Below are 21,237 nucleotides of genomic sequence, written 5' to 3' on the forward strand. Positions count from 1 at the left end.
CAGGTCCCATATCCAGATTCAAGAAACCATAGATCAAAAATATTGGGGGGGGGGGAAAACTAATTATAAATTAACAAGGGGCCACGCACAGCCATCTATAATCCCAGCACTTTAGGAGGCCAAGGCGGGAGGATAGGTTGAGTCCATAATTTTAAGCTCAGCCTGGTCAACATGGGGAGATTCCATCTCTACAAAAAATAAAAAAATTATCTAGGCACGGGGGTGCACTCTTACGGTCCCAGCTACTCTAGAGGCTGAGGCAGGAGGATTGTTTGAGCCAAGGAGGTTGAGCCATGTATGTGCCACTGTACTCCAGCTTTGGCAATAATGTACGACCCTGTCTCAAACACCACCACCACCACCACCACCACCACCACCACCACTACAGGCTGGGCATGGTGGCTCACGCCTGTAATCCCAGAACTCTGGGAGGCCAAGGCAGGAGGATCACTTGAGCCCAGGAGTTTGAGGTTACATTGAGCTAGGATCATACCACTGCACTTCAGCCTGGGTGACAGAGCAAGACCCTGTTTTCAGAACAAAACAGTGCAATACTGAAAATAATGCAGACAAAAAACCCATGCAGCATACTAATGATTTACATAGGATTTACATTGCATTAGGTACTATGAGTAATCCAGAGATGATTTAAAGTATGTGGGGGGATGTGTGTAGATTGTATGCAAATATCGTGCCCTTTTATATAAAGGCCATGAGCATCCAGAGATTTTGTTATCCTTAGGGGATTGTGAAACCAGCCCCCAACAGACATGGAGAAATGAAGTTGCTAAACACAGCAACTTTAGGGGCTAGTATCCAGATTACACACCAGAGCCAAAGAAGATGGAGGAGGAATGGGATTCATTCTTCGGATAATACGTCTAGGTTTACTTGACTGTGAAATGCCAAAGGAGAAGGAACTGCAATTTTTAGAAGACTCATTGGCCCAATGAGATCAGCTATTGTCTCAGTGACTTCAGAAGACCCTTTGGTTTTATTTTGCTCTTTTGTAGGAAGATGATGAAGTGCTGTGGAAGCCATGAGGTGCACCTGAGGTCTCCTTTCAAAGATAACCTGTCGGGAAAGAGTGGTTAGCTGTCAGCTTCTGGCTGTTCAAACTGAGGCCTCAGTCTCCTCAGGTAAATCCCAGTCAATGACCGACCAAAACAGGGACACTGATACTACTTTGCCATTCCTGCCCAACACAAGCCTCCTTCGTCGGCAATCTTTGTGCCAGAACACCCCCACTGGGCTGCTCAGGCCTTCTTCAGAACTGCAGGCAGCCTGAGGCTCTCCCTGCCTAATCCTCCTTCCTTACACGCCCTTCTTTTAATGTCAAACCTGCAGCATGGTCTGAAGGCCATCCCTGTCTACTTTTGATTCCTCACCCCTTTGTTTTTCACAGGTACATCTCCTAATAAATCCTTTGCCCTTCTAACTTCCTCTTGGCATCTGCTTCTTAAGAACCCAAACTGATACAGCTGTCCACCCACACAGTGTGACTGGGTAAAGCCTACTGGCTTACTCTTTTTTTTTCTGAGACAGAGTTTTGCTCTTGTTCTCCTGGCTGTCGTGCAATGGCGTGACCTCAGCTCACTGAAACCTCCACCTCCTGGGTTCAAGCGATTCTCCTGCCTCAGCCTCCCGAGAAGCTTGCATTACAGGCACCTGCCACCACAGCTGGCTAAGTTTTGTTCTTTTAGTAGAGACGGGGTTTTACCATGTTGGCCAGGTTGGTCATGAACTCCTGACCTCAAGTGATTGGCCTGCCTTGGCCTCCCAAATTGTTGGGATTACAGGCGTGAGCCACCATGCCCGCCAGACTCACTCTTGAAATGTGAAGGTCTAAAAAAAAAAAAACCTCTTAAAATGTAGCCACGGGAGGGCACTGAAAAGAAATGCAATTATTTCATTGGATGGCTGCAAAAGAATGTAGACTCCTACAAAGATGGGTTGACATCTTCTGGGGGTTTATTTCACCATTTACCTCTGACAGGATGGCTGAAGAGGAATCATCCTGGGAGTTGGTTATAATATTATTTATTTAAAAATATTTATCATTAAGTACTTATTATGTGACAAGAACCATAAGAGCTTTCCATACATTGTTTCATTCAATCCTTACACAATTCTAATGTTATCTCCATTTTTCAGATAAGAAAATGAAGTTAATCAGATGTTGAGCTTAGATCTGAATCGAGGACTATTTAATGCCAAATTCTTTAAAGTCTCACACACACACACACACACACACGTTTAAATTTTGAGTTTCCAAGGAGAAAGAAAACATGAACTGTAGGAGAGAAACATGAAATAAAACAAATATGGAAGAAAATGAAGACACGGAGTAGAATTGGCCTAGAAATCTAGAAAGAGAAAGTAACGGCAGGGAGGTTTTGTAGGGAAAGTTGTAAGTGTCTTGATCTGTTACTAATTATGTGTTCTTAGAGACATACAATCTGAGTCTCAGTTTTCACAGATCTATTAATGAGGTCGTTTACTAGATGGTCTCTATATTTCATTTCAGCTCTTAAGATTATACATTTTCTTCTTAGAGATTTTTTTCATTCTGTATAAAATCAACTTAACAACTTTAACAGTTTTCACTAAATCCCACAAGAAACAAAATGTTCTGTTAGGCACCCAATGTGAACAGTGGATTTCATAATTCACCAAGAGAAGCAATCTGCCAGCATACCAAGAGGATGTGACAATCACCATGGGTTTTGCATGCACAGGTCCTACAAAAAGTCATTCACTGTCAAAAAAAGTTTGTCCAGTTTGTTTGAGGTTCCTGCTTGGCATGAAGTCCTCATGGATAATCACTATGCTTTTTTTGTGGTTAAAAACTGGGATAAAAGCAAACTTTTATCTTTTAAACAATAAACAATACCATTACCTAATTATGACACACTTTTTCTGTGAGAAAGGGTATGGGAAATGTGAAAAGTGCTTTGAAGAATAACTTAAAAAGCCTCATTTGAGTCTTTTTCCATCTTCTTCACTTTTCTCTAGATCTACAAATGAGTAGATTTTCTATAACTAGTAATTGCTGTTTGGTCAATCTTGAGGAAAAGGGTAAAAGGCCACTATCAGTAGTGAGGGCAAGAGGAGAAAAGCACAAGCTGGAGAAGCTCTAGACCAGATTGCCAACTTAGCTCCACAACCCTGATTCTGTCCTGAAGGGTTTCCCAGATAATGCAGATAATGCAGTTAGGAAAAGCAGTGTGAGTGTTTCTGGGATGAATGAGATGGAGAAAAGAAAACAAAATACATTATTATTTGAGAAAGAGTAATGTAAAAAACTCACTAGTTTACTGTGTTAAAAAAAAGATGGCACATTTATTGCTACATAAATGTTATATACATATTGTGTTTTCTGTTACAGTGACAGAAAAAAATTTGAACTTCTTGCTGCTGGTTGAAAAGGTTTATCAATAATACCTTGAATTTGACACAGGATACAAATCTGCAATAAACCAACAATGGAAACTGGAGAACAAGATGAGAAGCAATTCATCTCCAACAATTAGCTCTTACAATACTCCATAGGTACTACACGGTATGCTAGAATCCTACTATGGTCTTAAAATGCTATTGTAAATTTCTGATATTAATGAACAGGTTATGGTAAATAACCCTACATTTTTACTACCTAATATAATAAAATAAAGTAAGAAACTTTTTACTGAAAACTTTTTGATTTCAAAAATCTAGAAAGAGTAATATTTAGAATTCAAGAAATTTTCTTACAAGATTATTGTATAAAAGACTAGCTACAGTGAAAAATAAGCCAAATGTTTTTTTCTTTCTATTTTATGAAGGAAAGCTTCTGGGCATACTGCAAAGTCTAATATAGCGAAAAAGACAACAAGCTCTGAAGAAAAAAAGGCCAGGCAGTGGCATATGTTCACTCACACATCATAAGCAACAACTTCTGTTTAGCTGATTAACACTGAAATGAAGAACAAGGCCACAGATAGAGTCTGATGTAACTGGAGAATATATGCAAATTAAAGTAACCAAAAAGTCCACTAAGTTCACAAATGACTGACTTGTTAGGAATCATCCTGATTGGAGTACCAGAAGTTCTGTCCTGTTTTTGTTCTTTCAAATTAACAGAAATCTTTAAGCTACATAGTGATTTGGGTCCTTTCCTCTGTGTGCTGATTGCCACTGTTGATGTTGGCTATAAGGAATTATTAAGCCAAGATACCTCGTTTAGCATGTTTTTCTCTCCCAGGGTTGTTGTGGTGGAAGACAGGTTTCATGGAAGTTCAAAGTGATTATGTCTTTGAAAACAACTCCTAAGGATTAGAGACAGAGAGTGCCTTAATGAACAGTATTAAGATGGACTGACAAATACTGGTTTAATGCTAATCTGGCTCATCATTTTGGGACAGGGGCAGATGGTTTGCAGTTGATTAAATCACCCACTGAATTCTTCCCCATTGACCAGCCATCCAAATGACAGAGAAATAAAGGCTAGGATAAGGAAACACGGGTGACCATTGCTCTTGTATTCCATTAGGTAATTAGCCTCAGAGTGGTGTGTTCATTTATCACACTACCTGCCTTGGTGACTACTGGGTTTTGTTATGTTCACCATAATCACAGCCTGAAAAAATCGTCTTTGTATATTAAATGTATTTTGTGCTTACTTACAGCTAACACTTTACAAGTACTGTATGTAGTACTTACTGCTTGGAAAACAAAGCAATTTCTAAAAAGTAGATTCTTCCCTTGTAATTTACAATTTTGCTGTTACAAGCTTTCCTATGAGATCTAGAAGCTTGAAAAGTCTTGGTTATTATTAGAAATAAAGCAATGTTTATTTGGGGGAAAACCTAGAGAACAAAATTTCCCCTTTTAAAATCCTAGCTAGGCTATGGTCACAGATGGTCTCTGCTTACCACTGTAAGGTAAATGTGCAAAGCACACAGGGCTGCATGGAGGAGGCTGGACTGTGACCATAAACTATTCAGATTTAGAAATCAAATATAACACCCACAAAGAGAAAATAAAAATAAATCAAAAAATGAGAGCAAGAGAAATGCTATTCCAAGTGATATTTTCCTATTTCATGGAAAACACTATTCATATGGCAAAAGGATAGGAGAGGGCAACAAAAGACTTTTCCCTTCCTTTTTAAGACACTAATAGGTATGCCGGGAATGCTAAGGGCCAATGGTTGTCACTGCTTTGTTCTCTGCACGTGAACCGCTTTAATGTATGCTGGCATCAGCTGAGTGTAGATCAGCTTTCCACATTAACTTTTTCCCTTTATATGTAGACCTTACAGTTTCATAACAATAAATAAAATTTGTAGTTACAATGCATTTGTCAATTCAGTTTAGGCACAAGGCAACTTCCACGGTGAGTGGAGAGATCGAGACAGTCTCTGATTGTGCAGAAGCGACACACTGCTTGCAACAAAATGATTTGCTGCAAACATCTCATGGGCTGATGTTCTATCTGATGAGCTTCCTATCTTCACTTCTGATGGAAGTGTTGACCAGTTGCTTTGATCGTAGGATTACATTTGAGTTTCTTGCTTCAAGTGTTTTGTTTTTTCTTCTCCCTCCTGTCAGGTCTGTGTCTTCAGATAATCTGAGTTGTCCAAGTCCTTATGAGGAGAGGTCACCTTCTATCTAGCCTACTGATAACTCTGGAACTGTGGCAGGGACAGCCAAGGGAGAGGACAATACCAGTTAGTACATAATTATTAAAAATAAAACACCTTCCCCCTCCCACCAACAAAACAAGCTGGTATTCCTCATCTATATCCATGTCTGCACTAAATTTGTAGTCTGCTAAGTGACTTAATGAACTTCTTCCTTTTAAGGTATAATGAAATGGTTTTACTTGATGTGTATGGTAAGGTTTTTTGTTTGTTTGTTTTCAGACAGTGTCTTGCTCTATCACCCAGGCTGGAGTACAGTGCCATGATCATGGTTCAATACAGCCTTAAACTCCTGGGCTCAAGTGATCCTCCCACCTCTGTCTCTGAGTAGCTGGGACTACAGGTGTGCACCACCACACCCGGCTATATGGTAAGATTTTTAAAGGAGATCATGTGATTACAGAATCACAAACTATAGGAGTATAAAACAGCTGCAGCAATGATGCAAACTTTCATTTTAACAACACTCAAGTTGGCAATAACTGAGCTCTGAGGTGCTACTCATTCATTCCTCAGTAGTGAGACAACAGTAAAGCCCTCAATTTGCTGCTGCCTCCACTCAACCACACTGTGTTAACAGTTTACATTTATTTCATCTGAACTGAGAACACTTGAGGTCAGAGGCCATTTTGCATTCATTTTCATATTGGTCCCAGTTCCTGGCACACAGTAGGTCCTCAATAAATGTTTACTCAATATTTATTAACAACATTTTACTCTATTAGTACAAATTCTATACATACTTATGTTCCCAATATAATATATATAGTGGTAACTCTGTAAATATATTTTATATATATATATATATATGTAATTATACAGATGTATATAACATACATCTGCCCTGTCTCTTGTTGCTTTTAATCTGCTATCCAATTCATGAAACCAGGTAACTATCTTTATGAAATTAGCAACCTTAACTCTTCCTTTCTTTTAGCCTAAATGAAATCTTCTGTGTGGTCTGGTTTGACCCCATATATGTAGTGGTGGTAGGAACTAAATCCCTCAGGAAATGGTGAGTTACTAATATTTGTAGTTTTTCTATCAAATTCCAGACTTTCAGTTCAAAATGAGATAGCCACAAAACTGACCAAATGAAACATATATATATGTAAATATATATATGTAAATATATAATATGTATCTATTTAGTTAAAAATTAACTAAATTAATAAAATAGTTTTAGATATGATAGAATCATAACTTTTACTTCCTTATTAAACAATAACCACAGTATTGTTTAGGTACACAGCGATGCTCTTAGGGATGGAAAACTAAGATATTCAAAGCTACTTGGCCTACATTACATGATAGCTAATTTTTGTATGTTTATAACCAGTCATTCTGTGGTCACGTCTTAGCCATTTTGATTCTAGTAGCATTTTTCCTGCTGCCCTGTCTCTTGCTGCTTTTAATCTGCTATCCAATTCATGAAACCAGATAACTATATCTTTATGAAATTAGCAACTTTAGCACATATTCTAAGATGACAAACACCAGCCTATACAACCTACGGAACAAAGTGCATTCACTACATGTCTCATATCTTGATGCCTTTTTAAACTTAAAAGAATTCTTGATCCTTTTTTGATAGGTGGGAATGCCCAAAGTTTAATTTTAACCTAAGTGAGAAAATTTCCACATTATAAAGAGATAAGGGTAGAGCTATGAAAGCAGTATGAAATACAGAAGTAGTAAAAGCACAGGAAGTAAACAGAAGGAAATGAGACATGAGAATGAGAAGACAAAGTTGAAGGAGTAAGAGAGAGACTGGGAAGAAAACAAGAGGAAATGGGTAGAACTAACTAGAGCGAGACAAGAAAACTAAGACATAGGCTCCAAGAGAAGTGTTAGGGCAGAATGACTAGTGCTCTTTTTCACAGCTTGGTGGTTATCTGGGACCTGGGCTTAAGAAGTTACCTCTCCCATCACTCTTCTTTGAAATAATCTATCAATTTAGAAAGTCTCTTTTGCACTGATAAATAGTGGCATGGTTTTATTTTAAAACTTCAAAGTTAATTTTTTAGCTGGGCTCAGCGGCTCACACCTGTAATCCCAGCACTTTGGGAAGCCGAGGCGGGTGGATCGCTTGAGGTCAGGAGTTTGAGACCAGGCTGGGCAACCTGGTGAAACCCCGTCTCTACTAAAAATACAAAAAAATTAGCTGGGTGTGGTGGTGTATGTCTGTAATCCCAGCTACTCAGGAGGCTGAGGTGGAAGAATTGCTCAAACCCAGGAGGCGAGAGTTGTAGTGAGCCGAGATGATCGCGCCACTGCACTCCAGCTCAGGTGACAGAGTGAAACTCCATCTCAAAACAAACGAACAACAAAACCAACAACAACAAAAAATCTCGAACAAACAAAAAAACTTCAAGGTTTATTTTTGAAACAAAAATACTTATTGTTTCATAGTAGTCTATATTTTCTGTAGAGTATGAAACAATGATTTAGGTTTTAGAGGATCTGTAAACTAGCTCTTGCCTAAAGTCTCTGACATGTACAATCTCTTAGACTGCTGGATACTTTCTGTGGGGGAGGTAGTTTGAGGTTTTCTCCAGTGTGCTAATGTTACAGTTATAATTGACTTATGAAATAACTGCCTTAACTCTTTCCTTCTTTTACCCTAAATGAAATCTTCTGTGTGTTCTGGTTTGACCCTATATGTGGTCTCATTTGACCCTCTATATATAGTGGTTGTAGGAACTAAATCCCTTAGGAAAAGGTGAGTTAGTAATATTTGTAGTTTATCTATCAAATATTCTATCAAATCCCAGACCTTCAGTTCAAAATGAGATAGCCACAAAACTGACCAAATGAAACTGCACTTGGTATTTTTTCTGTTCCACACCCCACACTCATCTGCCTTTACTTACTACTTTTAATCTGTTGATAAAATTGGGAAAACAACTACATACTGCTGAAGGCAGGTTATAAAAGTGAAGTTACCAGCCGGGTGAGGTGGCTCACGCCTGTAATCCTAGCTCTTTGGGAGGCTGAGGCAGGTGGATCACCTGAGGTCAGGAGTTCGAGACCAGCCTGGCCTACATGGTGAAACCTCATCTCTACTAAAAATACAAAAATTAGCCAGGCATGGTGGTGCACACCTGTAATCCCAGCTAGTCTACTCGGGACGCTGAGGCAGGAGAATCGCTGGAATCTGGGAGGCAGAGGCTGCAGTGAGCCGAGATTGTGCCACTGCACTCCAGCCTGGGCGACTCCGTCTTGAGGGAAAAGAAAGCGAGACTCCGTCTTGAGGAAAAAAAAAAAAAAAACCACAAGGAACTGAATTGTGTTTAGTCCATGAAGAGAAAGATATAAAGAATATTCCTTGAACAAGTAAAATTCCACCAGAGAGAAGGGCATTCTAGCTCTACCATATATAATAACTTCACATACATTAATAGATTCTAGAAGGTGTTAACTGATGTGCTTGCAAGTGGGGAGGAAGCATCATATCATAAACTTGCATTATTGATCCAAATAGAAGTAATAACTTTTTCATATATAAAGGCTTCATGACAAAGAGCTAGATAATTAGCAGAAAACTGGTTGATGATATAGTCAAGCATTTCTGAATAAAGAAATGAAGAACATGAGTGGTAGCAAGAGCGTTTTCTGATGGTTGAGTCACTTTATTATTTCTTCTTAGATCAGGAAGACACTCATGTAAATGGGTAAACATGACGATTCAGAACAGAAGAACCAAAGTCACAAGGTACTGTCACACTTTGAAGAAAATGGTAAATTTGTATAAAATGACACTGGCTCTAGTCTAAGTCTGATAATGTAACAGAAAGACAAACTGTTGTTATTTCAAATTACCTGTGACCTTTACAATGGCCACTGCTCACTAGAGAATTCTGTTAAAAGATTCTAACCCAGTTTAAGATGAGTCTTAAGGTTATTTCCTTGTTTCTTTTCAAACCCGTACTTACCTGGCTGATGTTTACATATGACCCATAGGGTTGGTAGTTTCACTAAGCCCAGGATGGGTTCCTGGCAGTGTGGTTGGCGGCTCTGCCGATACGGCAGAAACTTTTTCTTCTTCCCTTCTCTTAAGGCAGGCTGCTTTGGGGTTAAGGTTCCTCTCTAAAACAGGAGGAAAGAATTTTTATCACTATGGTTTTAAGTTATAAATTAGGTCTCAAGCTGACCAAATTGCGTTATTTTCTTTCTGTGGGGATTACCAATCTCTGTGTAACTTCGTTCCCATACTAAGTACCATCACATAGAAGAAACAATGTGCTCACACAAAACCTCAGCGTTGAACTGAGCCTCCAGATTTATACTTCTAAGTGACCATTTTGTGTTTTCTTCATTTTTTTTGCTCATGATTTAGTCTTCTAGGGTTTGATTTGATTTAAATCAAAATGCTACTCTTCACTCAAACATTTTGGCAAATGCGCTTGTTATTAGGCTACCAAGTCTCTTCAATGTCCTGCTAAGACACGGTACACTGAATTGACATGAATGCTGACATCTTGTACTTAGAGAGAGACATCTGTGCTTTATCTAAAAGTTACCAGTTCAGAAAAGGATAAAGTAAGACATATCCTCAGCTATTCCTCTAAAGCAGTGATCCCCAACCTTTCTGGTATCAGGAACTGGCTTCGTGAAAGACAATTTTTCCATGAACTGGGTACGGGGGGAAGGGAGCAGGATGGTTTCATGATGACTTAAGCACATTACATTTATTGTGCACTGTATTTCTATTATTATTACATTGTAATATAAAATGAAATAATTATACAAGTCACCATAATATAGAGTCAGTGGCAGCCCTGAGCCTGTTTTCCTGAAACGAGATGGCCCCACCTGGGGGTAATGGGACAGAAGGACAGGTCATCAGGCATTAGACTCTCATAAGGAGCAGGCAACCTAGATCCCAGATACCTTGCATATGCAGTTCACAATAGGGTTCACACTATGAGAATCTAATGCTGCTGCTGATCTGACAGGAGGTGGAGATGCAAATGATGGGGAGTGTCTGCAAATACAGATGAAGCTTCGCTGGATTGCTCTCTACTCACCTCCTGCTGTGCAGCCAGTCCGGTTCCTAACAGGCCACTGGTACCGGTCCAGAGCCCAGGGGTTGGGGACCCCTCTTCTTTTTTTTTTTTTTTTTTTTTTGAGACGGAGTCTCGCTCTGTAGCCCGGGCTGGAGTGCAGTGGCCGGATCTCAGCTCACTGCAAGCTCTGCCTCCCAGGTTTACGCCATTCTCCTGCCTCAGCCTCCCGAGTAGCTGGGACTACAGGCGCCCGCCACCTCGCCTGGCTAGTTTTTTTGTATTTTTTAGTAGAGACGGGGTTTCACGGTGTTCGCCAGGATGGTCTCGATCTCCTGACCTCGTGATCCGCCCGTCTCGGCCTCCCAAAGTGCTGGGATTACAGGCTTGAGCCACCGCGCCCGGCCGGGGACCCCTCTTCTATAGGAAATGTGCCAGTTCAAGGGAGAGGGATAGATAGCTGGTGCACATGTTACTTTTCTACTTTGATATATATGTGAAACGAGATGACTGAGTTGGTCTTTCTATTGCTGGAGGTGTTATTAGAAGGGTGGTAAAAACCTCTGCTGCTTCTTATTTTTATGATAACAAAGAAGATCGCATGGGATCTGTGACATGGGCATTTTCAAAAGAGGTTAAAGAATAAGCTGAGAAGTACAAGGATCACTTGAGCCCAACAGTTGTCAAAGGTGCAGTGATTGCACCACTGCACTCCAGCCTGGATAACAGAGGGAGACACTGTCTCAAAAAAAACAAAAACAAAAACAAAAACAACAACAACAAAAAGAAATAGGGTGCTATTGTGAGAAATAAAGGGAAAGAAAATCCATCAAATCAAAGACCCACTGGATCAAAATCTACTTACACACTACTATTCCTGTTGGATTTTTTAAAAAATGAGTTTTAAGCCCAAGATATCCATAGCTTCTGATATAGTTTTTTATTTGGTTATTTGATTATAACATACAGGTTAAAAGTTGTTCCACATATTTTTATAAATGGATTAAAATGCCCTAATGAATATAATATAAAGGGATCATTTGTAATTAGTATGGAATGAAAATAGTATTTTTCAGAAGTTGTAATATTTTATGTCAGATTTTCTTGAAATGGGGCATAGCTGATGTATCATTATTACAGCTCTCCTTTTTCCATGTCTCCACACCACCCCCAACCATTTTTTCAGAGATGGGGTCTCACTACGTTGCCCAGGCTTGCCTTCAACTCCTGGGCTGAAAGGATCCTCCCACCTCAGCCTGTCAAAAAGCTGGGACTACCAGCAAGTGCCACTGTGCTGGCTTTCCCTTTAAAGTAAGGTAAAAGTGGATTTGAATGTATATATTTCAATCAACATTTATAGCTTGCATTGAAGTTTTAAAAAAGTAAACAAAACTTCATTACGGTAAACTTAGCTGACTCCTGACTACCAGTGATGCGTATTAATAAAATTTCATTTTAGAGTTCTAATTTTCTAAGCCCTTGTATTTACGAAAAGACACAGAGCCTAAACAACTATGAGAAGAATGAATGAATGAAGGAAGATATACTCTTAGTTACTGTAGCAGGATAACTAGTAGGAGAAAATACCATGTTCATCATTATGTAAAAAATATTAAGAGCTACTTTCTTAATAAGTAGTTGTGCACCTCTAACAAATAAAGAGTTTGTCCTTCATCAGTTGGTTTTTTATAAGAGACTGTGGGCCGGGTGCGGTGGCTCATGCCTGTAATCCCACCACTTTGGGAGGCCAAAACAGGTGGATCACCTGAGGTCAGGAGTTTGAGACCAGCCTGCATGGTCTCTACTAAAAACACAAAAAATTAGCCGGGCATGGTGGCAAGTGCTATAATCTCAGCTACTCGGGAGGCTGAGGCAGGAGAATCACTTGAACTAGGGAGACGGAGGCTGCAGTGAGCTGAGATCGCGCCATTGCACTCCAGCCTGGGTGACAAGAAGAGCGAAACTCTGTCTCCAAAAAAAAATAAAAGAGAGACTGTGGAGGTTAAGTCTCATATAACGACCCGAGAGACTGAGAAGAGGGCATAAATTAGTATGTAAAACTTAAGAGGAGAACGTGAGATGTGAAAATTTTCCAACTGAAAAAAGGCTCACATTTCTCTTTATAATGGAAAATTGCTCTTAGCTAACAGTGACTCTATCACACCAGGATCTAAGAGACATGATGAGAAATGCTGGGAAGGACCAGCACCAAAAACTCAGTAAATTAGGCAAGATTTTCCAGATTCCTAGAGTCAGACAAAGAACACTTCTGGCAGGAGGAACAATACTATGGCAGACTCTAGGAAATGTGAAGTAAATACACAACTTTGCTTCAGAAAAAGCTAAGGCTACTCTTTCATACCTCTTGGTGTGAGACAGAAGACCACAGCAAACGTGTGTTAAGTAGCCAGAAATGTCTGGTACTTCTCATTACCTGCAGGGCATGAGAAATATGTCTTCCAAAATTTCAATTAGGGGAATTCAATCTATTGACTTCTTATGTAGCTGAGGACTTCACTCTCTTATAACATCAACTTTGCAACATGTTTATAGCAAAACTTTTGGCTAACTCACTAGTCACTTCTGACATTATTATGACTAGGAAAATATTTATGTTATTACGACTATATGGAGATAGCTGCCGAAGTAAGAATTTTACAGTAGCCTGGGCAAGATAGTGAGACCCTGTCTCTACAAAAATTTAAAAATTAGCCAGGCGTGCTGGTACCCGCCTGTAGTCCCAGCTACTTAGGGGGTTGAAGTAGGAGCATCACTTGAGCCTGGGAGGTTGAGACTGCAGTGAGTCATGATTGTACCACTGCACTCCCGCCTGGGCAAGAGAGCAAAACCCTGAGGAAGAAAGAAAAGGAAAGGAAAGAAAAGAAAATACAAGACAAGAAAAGAAAAAAAGGAAAGGAAAGGAGAAAGAAAAAACAAAAGGAAGGAAAGACACAAGGAAAGAATGAAAAGAAAGAAAGGCAGAAAGAAAGCATAAGACAAAAAGAAAGGAGAGAAAGAAAAAGAAAAGAGGAAAGCAAGAAGAAAAAGAAAGAAAAGAAAAGAAAGAAAGAAAGAGAGAGAGAGATGGAGGGAGGGAGGGGGAGGGACAGAGGGAGAGAGAGGGAGGGAGGGAGAGAGAGGGAGGGAGGGAAAGAGAGGGAGGGAGGGAGAGAGAGGGAAGGAGGGAGGGAGGAAAGATTTGATCCTTTTGTAGTTCATGAGCATGATGACTGGGTGTTTACGAGTGTGTGTGAGATGTGCCACCCTCCAAATTTGTTATGACCTCAGCACATTGCCCATCTGACCTTAACTTGGAAAAAAAAAAGAGAAAGAAAAACTTTTTTTTACAGTAATTGCTCCCTTGCTCATATAACTGTTTATTTTTCCTATAGTTACTTGTTTTTTCATGTTAGTAATGCAAATTCCATCTCCCCAACCCCACCACTGAATGCTCCAAGAGATCTAACAAATGTCTATCAATATATTTTCCTAATCTTGAACACATCGTATTATCAATTAATTCCATTTTCTTTCCTTGGAAACCTTTCTTCTGCTGCTAATAATATTCAATTTTCAATGGATTAGTTGCTCTCTAGGCCCAGTAGCTTTTGTCATGGGATTTCTTTTTGCTGTTTTTCTATGTTAAATCCTTTGTTTCCTGGATTCTATAGCATTTGTCTTTGTTGATTATGCACTTATTTGGCTAAAGCATATGTTCCAGATGCTTTCTGAAGAAATATACATGAGCCAGGTGTGGTGGCTAATGCCTGCAGTTCCAGTTACCTGGAAGGCTGAGGTGGGAGGACCGTTTGTGCCAGGAGTTTGAGACCACCCTGGGCAACACAGTGAGACCCTGTCTCTATTTTTTAAAATAATGTACAAGGAAGGTAAATTTTTAAAGGATTTGCATATCTGAAATATCTTTTTTTTTTTTTTCTTCTTTGGGATAGGTTCTCACTCTGCCGCCCAGACTGGAGTGTGGTCCTACAATCATAGCTCACTGCAGCCTCAATCTTCTAGGGCTCAAGCGATCCTCCCACCTCAGCCTCCCAAGCAGCTGGTACTACAGATGTGAGCCACCATGCCCAGCTAATTTTTAAAAATTTTTAAGAGATGGGGCCTAATTATGTTGCTCAGGCTGGTCTCAAGCCATCTCCTAGGCTCAAGCGATCCTCCTGCCTTGGCCTCCCATGTGCTGGGATTATAGATATAAGCCACGGTGCCTAGCCAACTCAATTTTTTTTTTTTTTTTTGAGACGAAGTCTCACTCTGTCGCCAGGCTGGAGTGCAGTGGTGCAATCTTGGTTCATTGCAACCTCTGCCTCCTGGGTTCAAGCGATTCTCCTGCCTCAGCCTCCCTAGTAGCTGGGACTTCTTGTGTGCACCAGCACACCCAGCTAATTTTTGTATTTTTAGTAGAGACGGGGTTTCACCATGTTGCCAAGGATGGTCTCGATCTCTTGACCTCGTGATCTGCCCGCCTCAGCCTCCCAAAGTGCTGTGATTACAGGTGTGGGCCACTGCGCCCGGCTGCCAACTTAATTTTTATTTAGAGACAGGGTGGACTTGGCAGTGTCACCCAGGCTGGAGTGTAGCAGCATGATCATAGCTCGCTTCAGCCTCAAATTCCTGGGCTCAAGTGGTTCTCTTGACTCAACATCCCAAGTAGCTGGGACTACAGGCACACACCCAGCTTATGTGGAATAGTTTCACTCTACTTTCACCTTTGATTGTCTGGCAACGTATAGAATTCTAGGCTGAAACTGGCCAGGTGTGGTGGCTCACGTATGTGATCTCAGCACTTTGAGAGGCTGAGGTAGGTGGATCACCTGAGGTCAGGAGTTTCAGACCAGTCTGGTCAACATGTAAAACCCTGTCTCTACTAAAAATATAAAAATTAACTGGGCATGGTGGTGTGTGCCTGTAATCCCAGCTATGGAGGAGGCTGAGGCAGGAGAATCACTTGAACTCAGAGGGCAGAGGATGCAGTGAGCCAAGGTCACACCACTGCACTCTAGCCTGGGTGACAGGGCGAGACTCTGTCTCAAAAAAAAAAAAAAAAAAAAGAATTCTAGGTTGAAATTATTTTCCTCAGAAATTTGAAGGTACTGCTCCACTATCTCCTGGAATCCAGTACTACTGTCCAGAACGCTGATGATATTTTGATTCTTGTTTCTTTATCTGTAAGCTATTTATATTTTATCTCCAGAAGCTTTAGAATATTGTTTTTACCCTAACGCCCTGAAATTTCATGATTATGTATTTTAACTTCAGGGCATTTAAGAAATCAATGTGTTTAGCACAAGATTAGATCTTACCACTCTTGAGACATGTATTATTTGGTACTTAGAAACAAATAAGTAAGTACCACTATTCCATCGACTTTCTATCCTACATGCAGCTTTTGCTATTTCATCTGCTATGGTCTCCTCTCTCATTTGTCACTGTGGGTTAAAATAAATGTCATTTTTATTTATGTTAGTGGGGATGTAGGAAAGACTGTAGTATCATCACTGCATATGCTAAGTCTACCACATTTAACCATCTCATTGCACCAGAATCCCCTGGGGGCAAGGTTTGGAACTGTTTGAGAAAAGAAAAGCTTCAGGTGCTTCTGGGACTAGCCAGATTTCAAAACCACTGTCCTAGACCATTTATCTTCAAACTCACTTGGAGAACAGGAAACTGAATATCTAATAGTTCTCTTATCACTAAATTATCAAAAGAACAGTGAGCTGACTGAGCTGACCTGTGAAAGAGCTTGAGAGGAGGAAATGTTTAACCACTGAGTCCTGAGTAATGCTGACAGTACAAACTTGAAGGTCATTTGTTTAATAAAAATGGCAAAGGTACAAATAACGTAGTCAGGAAAATGGAAAAGCTTAAATTGGCAGTGGGGACTTAGGGTTTGACAGGTGGGGCAACAAGGCACAAAAAATGCTCTGGCACAATCTAAGGCTTAGAAGAGAAGCCACTCTTCTCACTCTTCTCTGGGATGAACTGCTAGACCTGGGTCAGCTTGCCTCCTGGTAAAACTACTTATCCAGGGATTGTGACAGGTTGGGTCACAATCAGATACAGTCTTGAAGCATCATCCCAAACCAGAAGGGAAGCCCGAGTGCAGAGGATGCCCAAATAGGTTATGTAAACAAAAGCTGATTTTATAGAAAGTGCTGGATCAGGGACTGCGAAGGAGGGTCCCTGTAGGGATGAAGAGGCTCTCAAAAGTGATCAAGTCACCAAAATAACTCAAAACTATAGGTAAATCAAGGAAAAGACAGTGGCTATACAAAACTCTGAAGGTGTTGCCAAAGACAAGGCACAGGTACTGTGGCCTGTATGAAGGGTTCTAAACCCTATATGACAGCCACCATAGTGTCCTTCAAGGAGCCTGAGCCCAGGCATGGTGGCTCAAGCCTATAGATGCTTGAGGCCAGGATTTCAAGACCAGCCTGGACAACAATGAGACCATCTATACATACATACATACATACATACCTACATACATACATACACACATACATGTCTTACAAAGATCCCTGGGCTTTTATGTAAAGTCCTAAGACAAGGCTTCAAGCCCAGCCTGAAGGCAGGGGAGAAGTAGGCTTTTCTGAATATCAAAGCAATCCCTAACGAAGTTACAGTTCAGTGTATTTGAAATCTGTTCAAACTCTCATCAAAGACTCCTTAGACAGAGCTTTGCAGAACTGTATGAAATAGTCAGTACCCATAACAGACCAGAAAGTCAGTAGTAAGAAAGCCTAGATGATAGATTTTCTCTCAGACTCAGCTTTTCTGTTCTAGGTACCCACATGGAACCACCGCAAATTCCAATGTTACAAATGAATAAGGTCCATCTAGGCATGGTAGAATTTATGTTTTATTTATTTATGTTTGTGTTTTTCAAACACAGAAGTATTTCTCGTTTTAATGGCTTAGATCTGAAGTAGGTATCTCTGTGTTTAAAAAAAAAAAGTTTTTTAAAACACAAATGACTGCATTCTGATTCTAATGCACTACAGGAGGAAAAGATGCTGTGTACTAAAATAAATTCTGGTACTCCTGTTGACCAGACAGTAAGATTTTCACAGCTGAGATGGAGGCAGTGGCTTTAACAATAAATGGCTGGGTGAGGTCAGGGTAGAAGATATCCTGGGCTGAAGAGGAGGAGGAGGAGTGTACTTGAACTACTGAACATAGGTGCCTTGCTGCCTTCAGAGCGAGACAAAGGGTGTCAGACACAATTCAAGAAAAAAAAAAAAAAACATTGGTAAAGTGACAGGAGGTATCAGTAGTTCAAGGAACCACTGCTTCTGCCACAGGTGAGTGGGTAACAATCTGCCTCCTTATGGATATCCCAAGGGAGTCTATAACTCTTTGAAGATTAGGTTTCATTAACATTTATACTCCACAGATATTTCAAGGACCTTGGGAGAAGAGGAGCAAGTATCCATTTTTAACGTTAGGTTGATTATACACAAAATGATCTATCCCTCATTCTTATTCATTAAATATATTGGAGGGAAGTGGATGAATTAACTACTACTGTATATATTTCTGCAAGTTTGTTTAAGTTCTCTAACTCTGGTTTTCCTAAGAAAGAGTACCCGTTCTGCAATCTATGCTGAGGCTCCATGGCTGTAGTTTTCAAGCATCTGCCCACCCTATTCTTTTTTGAACCTTCTTCACACAAAATCAAAAGAATTCCTCTCAGAGAGACTAGTGGTCAGATCTGGAACCTAGGGCCACATCTATGAATTCCTTGCAAAAAGGCTTAGGATATTTTAAGACAATATGTAAGTATATGGAGAAACTCAAGCTTGATGGTAAAACCTCTTAAAGACAAGAAGTTTCTATTATTTGATAACCCAGGGTCTAGGACATGGCTGGCTGGAACGCAGGAGGTATGCAATAAATACACATTGAACAAATGAAGTTTCAAAGGTTCTTCAAGGCTGCAACAAACTTCCTGAAAAATGAAAGTGAGTCAGCAGTGGGTGAGCTGTTTTGCCCTTAAGGACACACAGGCATGCCAATGTATGTTAGCCCAAAAAGTTTTTGGTGTTCCTGGTCTGGGGTCAACAAAGAAGCCCTGAGACCTTATTTATATGGGTGTAAAGGTATCTGGCAAAGGCAGAAGGGACCATGACAAGGCATCCTATTAACCAGCAGGGCATGGCAGATACTCTAAAGTAGAGCAGGCAAGAAAATGAATACAGAGAAGTAGGAAACACATAAAGAGCAGGGAGGAGGGCAGGTCCAGGCAGGTAAATTTGATGGTTGAGAGATCAGAAGCAACCAGAGCAAAGGGACACAAAGCACTACTGCTGAGCAGCAGGTAGAGGCTGTTTGTTCTCTGCTTTGTTTCACAGAATTACTCTCTAATGGTCGAGAACACTGAGCCCACAGATACTGGGTAATACAGTGAGACAGAGGTGAGAATACAAGAAAAACGACCCTGATGATACAGTAGCAGAAGTACTGGGAGAAATAACAAACAACTTCCCCAAGCAGAAGAGCAACTATAAACAGAAATGTCTGTCCATCTGAAGCAGAACAGTTATACATCTCGGCTAAACCTACTTACCTCTGACTTGCTGTTCTAGACTAAGGATGACTGCCACAGCTTGATGAAGAATAAGGAGTTTTGTTTGGGGTTTTTCACTCTTCAAGTGAAGTTGACACATTCGGCCAAGCTCTTTGAATGCTTCATTAATATCCCGCACGCGTAAGCGTTCTCTGGCATTGTTAGCCATCCGCCTCTCCTTCTCCCTTTCTATCTTCTGTTCAGGATTCAAATCCTCATCTTCATTAGTACTGCTAGAAAATAAAGTAACGACAAAGTCTATTAGGTTCCCTATAAAGTAAGATATGCTGATTGTGCACAACTATAAAGTGTAAAGATGGATATGAAAACTACCTATAAATTTTGTAAACAGTTGTAATAGGTGCAGTTAACATGACTGTATATTCCTCTCCAATTTTTCTTCAATGCACATATGCAGTCATATAGTTGAAATATACCACATACACACACTCTGAAGTGCATTTTTCATTGCACATTATAGCATAAAGATTTCTCCAGAAACTCTTCATAAATATAAGATCAACAACTACATAATATACCAGCACCTTGCTACACAAAATGTGATCCACAAATCAGCAGCATCAGTATTACTGGGAGCTTATTAAAAATACTGGAGTAGAATCTCTCAGGTTCTACTCCCATCTTACTGAATTAGAAGCTGCATTTTAACATGTTCCCCAGATGACTGATACACACATTACAGTTTGAAAGCCCTCCTAGTACATGAATGTATAATTTACTTAGCTTATGCTCTTAAATATACTCTGGCGGTTACCTGGTAAGAAGAAAGAAGGAAAGCTTAAGATACAGATTGAGAGAAGTATCTCAGAAAATGGCTATTTTTTGTTCTAGAGAGAGATTATCATCAGTGGTGATGATTATAAAACACGGGAGAAAAGACACAATTTTTTGAAGGGCAAATTGGCAAAATGAATCCAGAGCCTTAATGTTTATTACCTCTTGATCAGCAATTCCAACTTTGGAAATTCATCCTAAGGATATAATTAGAGATGCACATAGAAATTTATGTAAAAGGAGATGATCACAGAATTATTTACATTAGAAACATATTGGGATCTAATAATAGGAAATAGGTTAAATAAATCATAGTACATTCAGACAATGCACCATTATGTAGTTTCTAAAATCAAGCTGCAGATTATGCTAAGTAAAAAAAGCCAGTCATGAAAGATCACATACATACTCTACAATTCCATTTACGTGAACTTCTAGAAAAGACAAAACTATGGTAACAGAAAGCAGATCAATGGCTGCCAAGGACCATGGGATTGAGGAAAGGGACTCACTACCAAGGGGAATAAGGACATTTTTTGAGGTGGTGAAAATATTCAACATTATGAATATGGTGGCTGTTATATAACTTTTACACTTGTCAAAATGACAAAATATACACATTTTAACATACATACAGACTGTATATTTAAAATTAGTGAATTTTATTATTACATGTGTATTAAGCCTCAATAAAGCTGATCCAAAACAAAAACACAACACTTAAAAAAAAATACATTGTTGAGGTGGGTCACTTCCAAGATGGCCGAATAAGAAGAGCTCTGGTCTGCAGCTCCCAGCAAGATTGATGCAGAAGATGGGTGATTTCTGCATTTCCAACTGAGGTGCCTGGTTCATCTCATTGCGAATGGCTGGACAGTGGGTGCAGCCCATGGAGGGTGAGCTGAAGCAGGGCGGGGCATCGCCTCACCCAGGAAGCGCAAGGAGTTGGGGGATTACCCTTTCCTAGCCAAGGGAAGCCATGAGTGACTGTACCTGGAGCAGCAGTACACTCCTGCCCAAATACTGCGCTTTTCCCATGGTCTTTGCAACGAGCAGACCAGGAGATTCCCTCCCGTGCCTGGCACAGTGGGTCCCAGGCCCATGGATCCTTGCTTGTTGCTAGCACAGCAGTCTGAGATTGACCTGGGATGCTTAAGTTTGGCCGG

At 40.2% G+C, this 21,237-nt stretch overlaps 1 protein-coding gene and 1 non-coding gene across 11 annotated transcripts in view; one reads left to right on the forward strand and one right to left on the reverse strand.

Moving 5' to 3' along the window:
* Positions 1 to 3,322: 3,322 nt before the first annotated feature.
* The window catches only part of LOC105489751 (transcription factor 12), a 366,026-nt gene continuing 348,111 nt past the window's right edge, over positions 3,323 to 21,237 (reverse strand). For 7 of the 10 annotated variants that reach the window (XM_011754809.3, XM_011754791.3, XM_071066792.1 and 4 more), the window contains 3 exons: positions 19,277 to 19,509; positions 9,619 to 9,772; positions 3,323 to 5,674 (listed from right to left, as the gene is read on the reverse strand). In XM_011754809.3, the coding sequence (XP_011753111.1) occupies positions 9,630 to 9,772; positions 19,277 to 19,509 (376 nt within the window). In that variant the 3' untranslated portion in view covers positions 3,323 to 5,674; positions 9,619 to 9,629. The remainder of the gene's footprint in view (positions 5,675 to 9,618; positions 9,773 to 19,276; positions 19,510 to 21,237) is intronic. The other 3 variants (XM_011754800.3, XM_011754819.3, XM_011754864.3) reach the window with 2 other exon arrangements.
* On the forward strand, positions 13,892 to 13,995 carry LOC139355567 (small nucleolar RNA U13). The gene has a single exon (XR_011606355.1). It is a non-coding gene; the product is annotated as a small nucleolar RNA U13 (small nucleolar RNA).

This window comes from Macaca nemestrina, chromosome 7 (assembly GCF_043159975.1).
Source record: "Macaca nemestrina isolate mMacNem1 chromosome 7, mMacNem.hap1, whole genome shotgun sequence".
NCBI classification, from domain to species: Eukaryota; Metazoa; Chordata; class Mammalia; order Primates; family Cercopithecidae; genus Macaca; species Macaca nemestrina.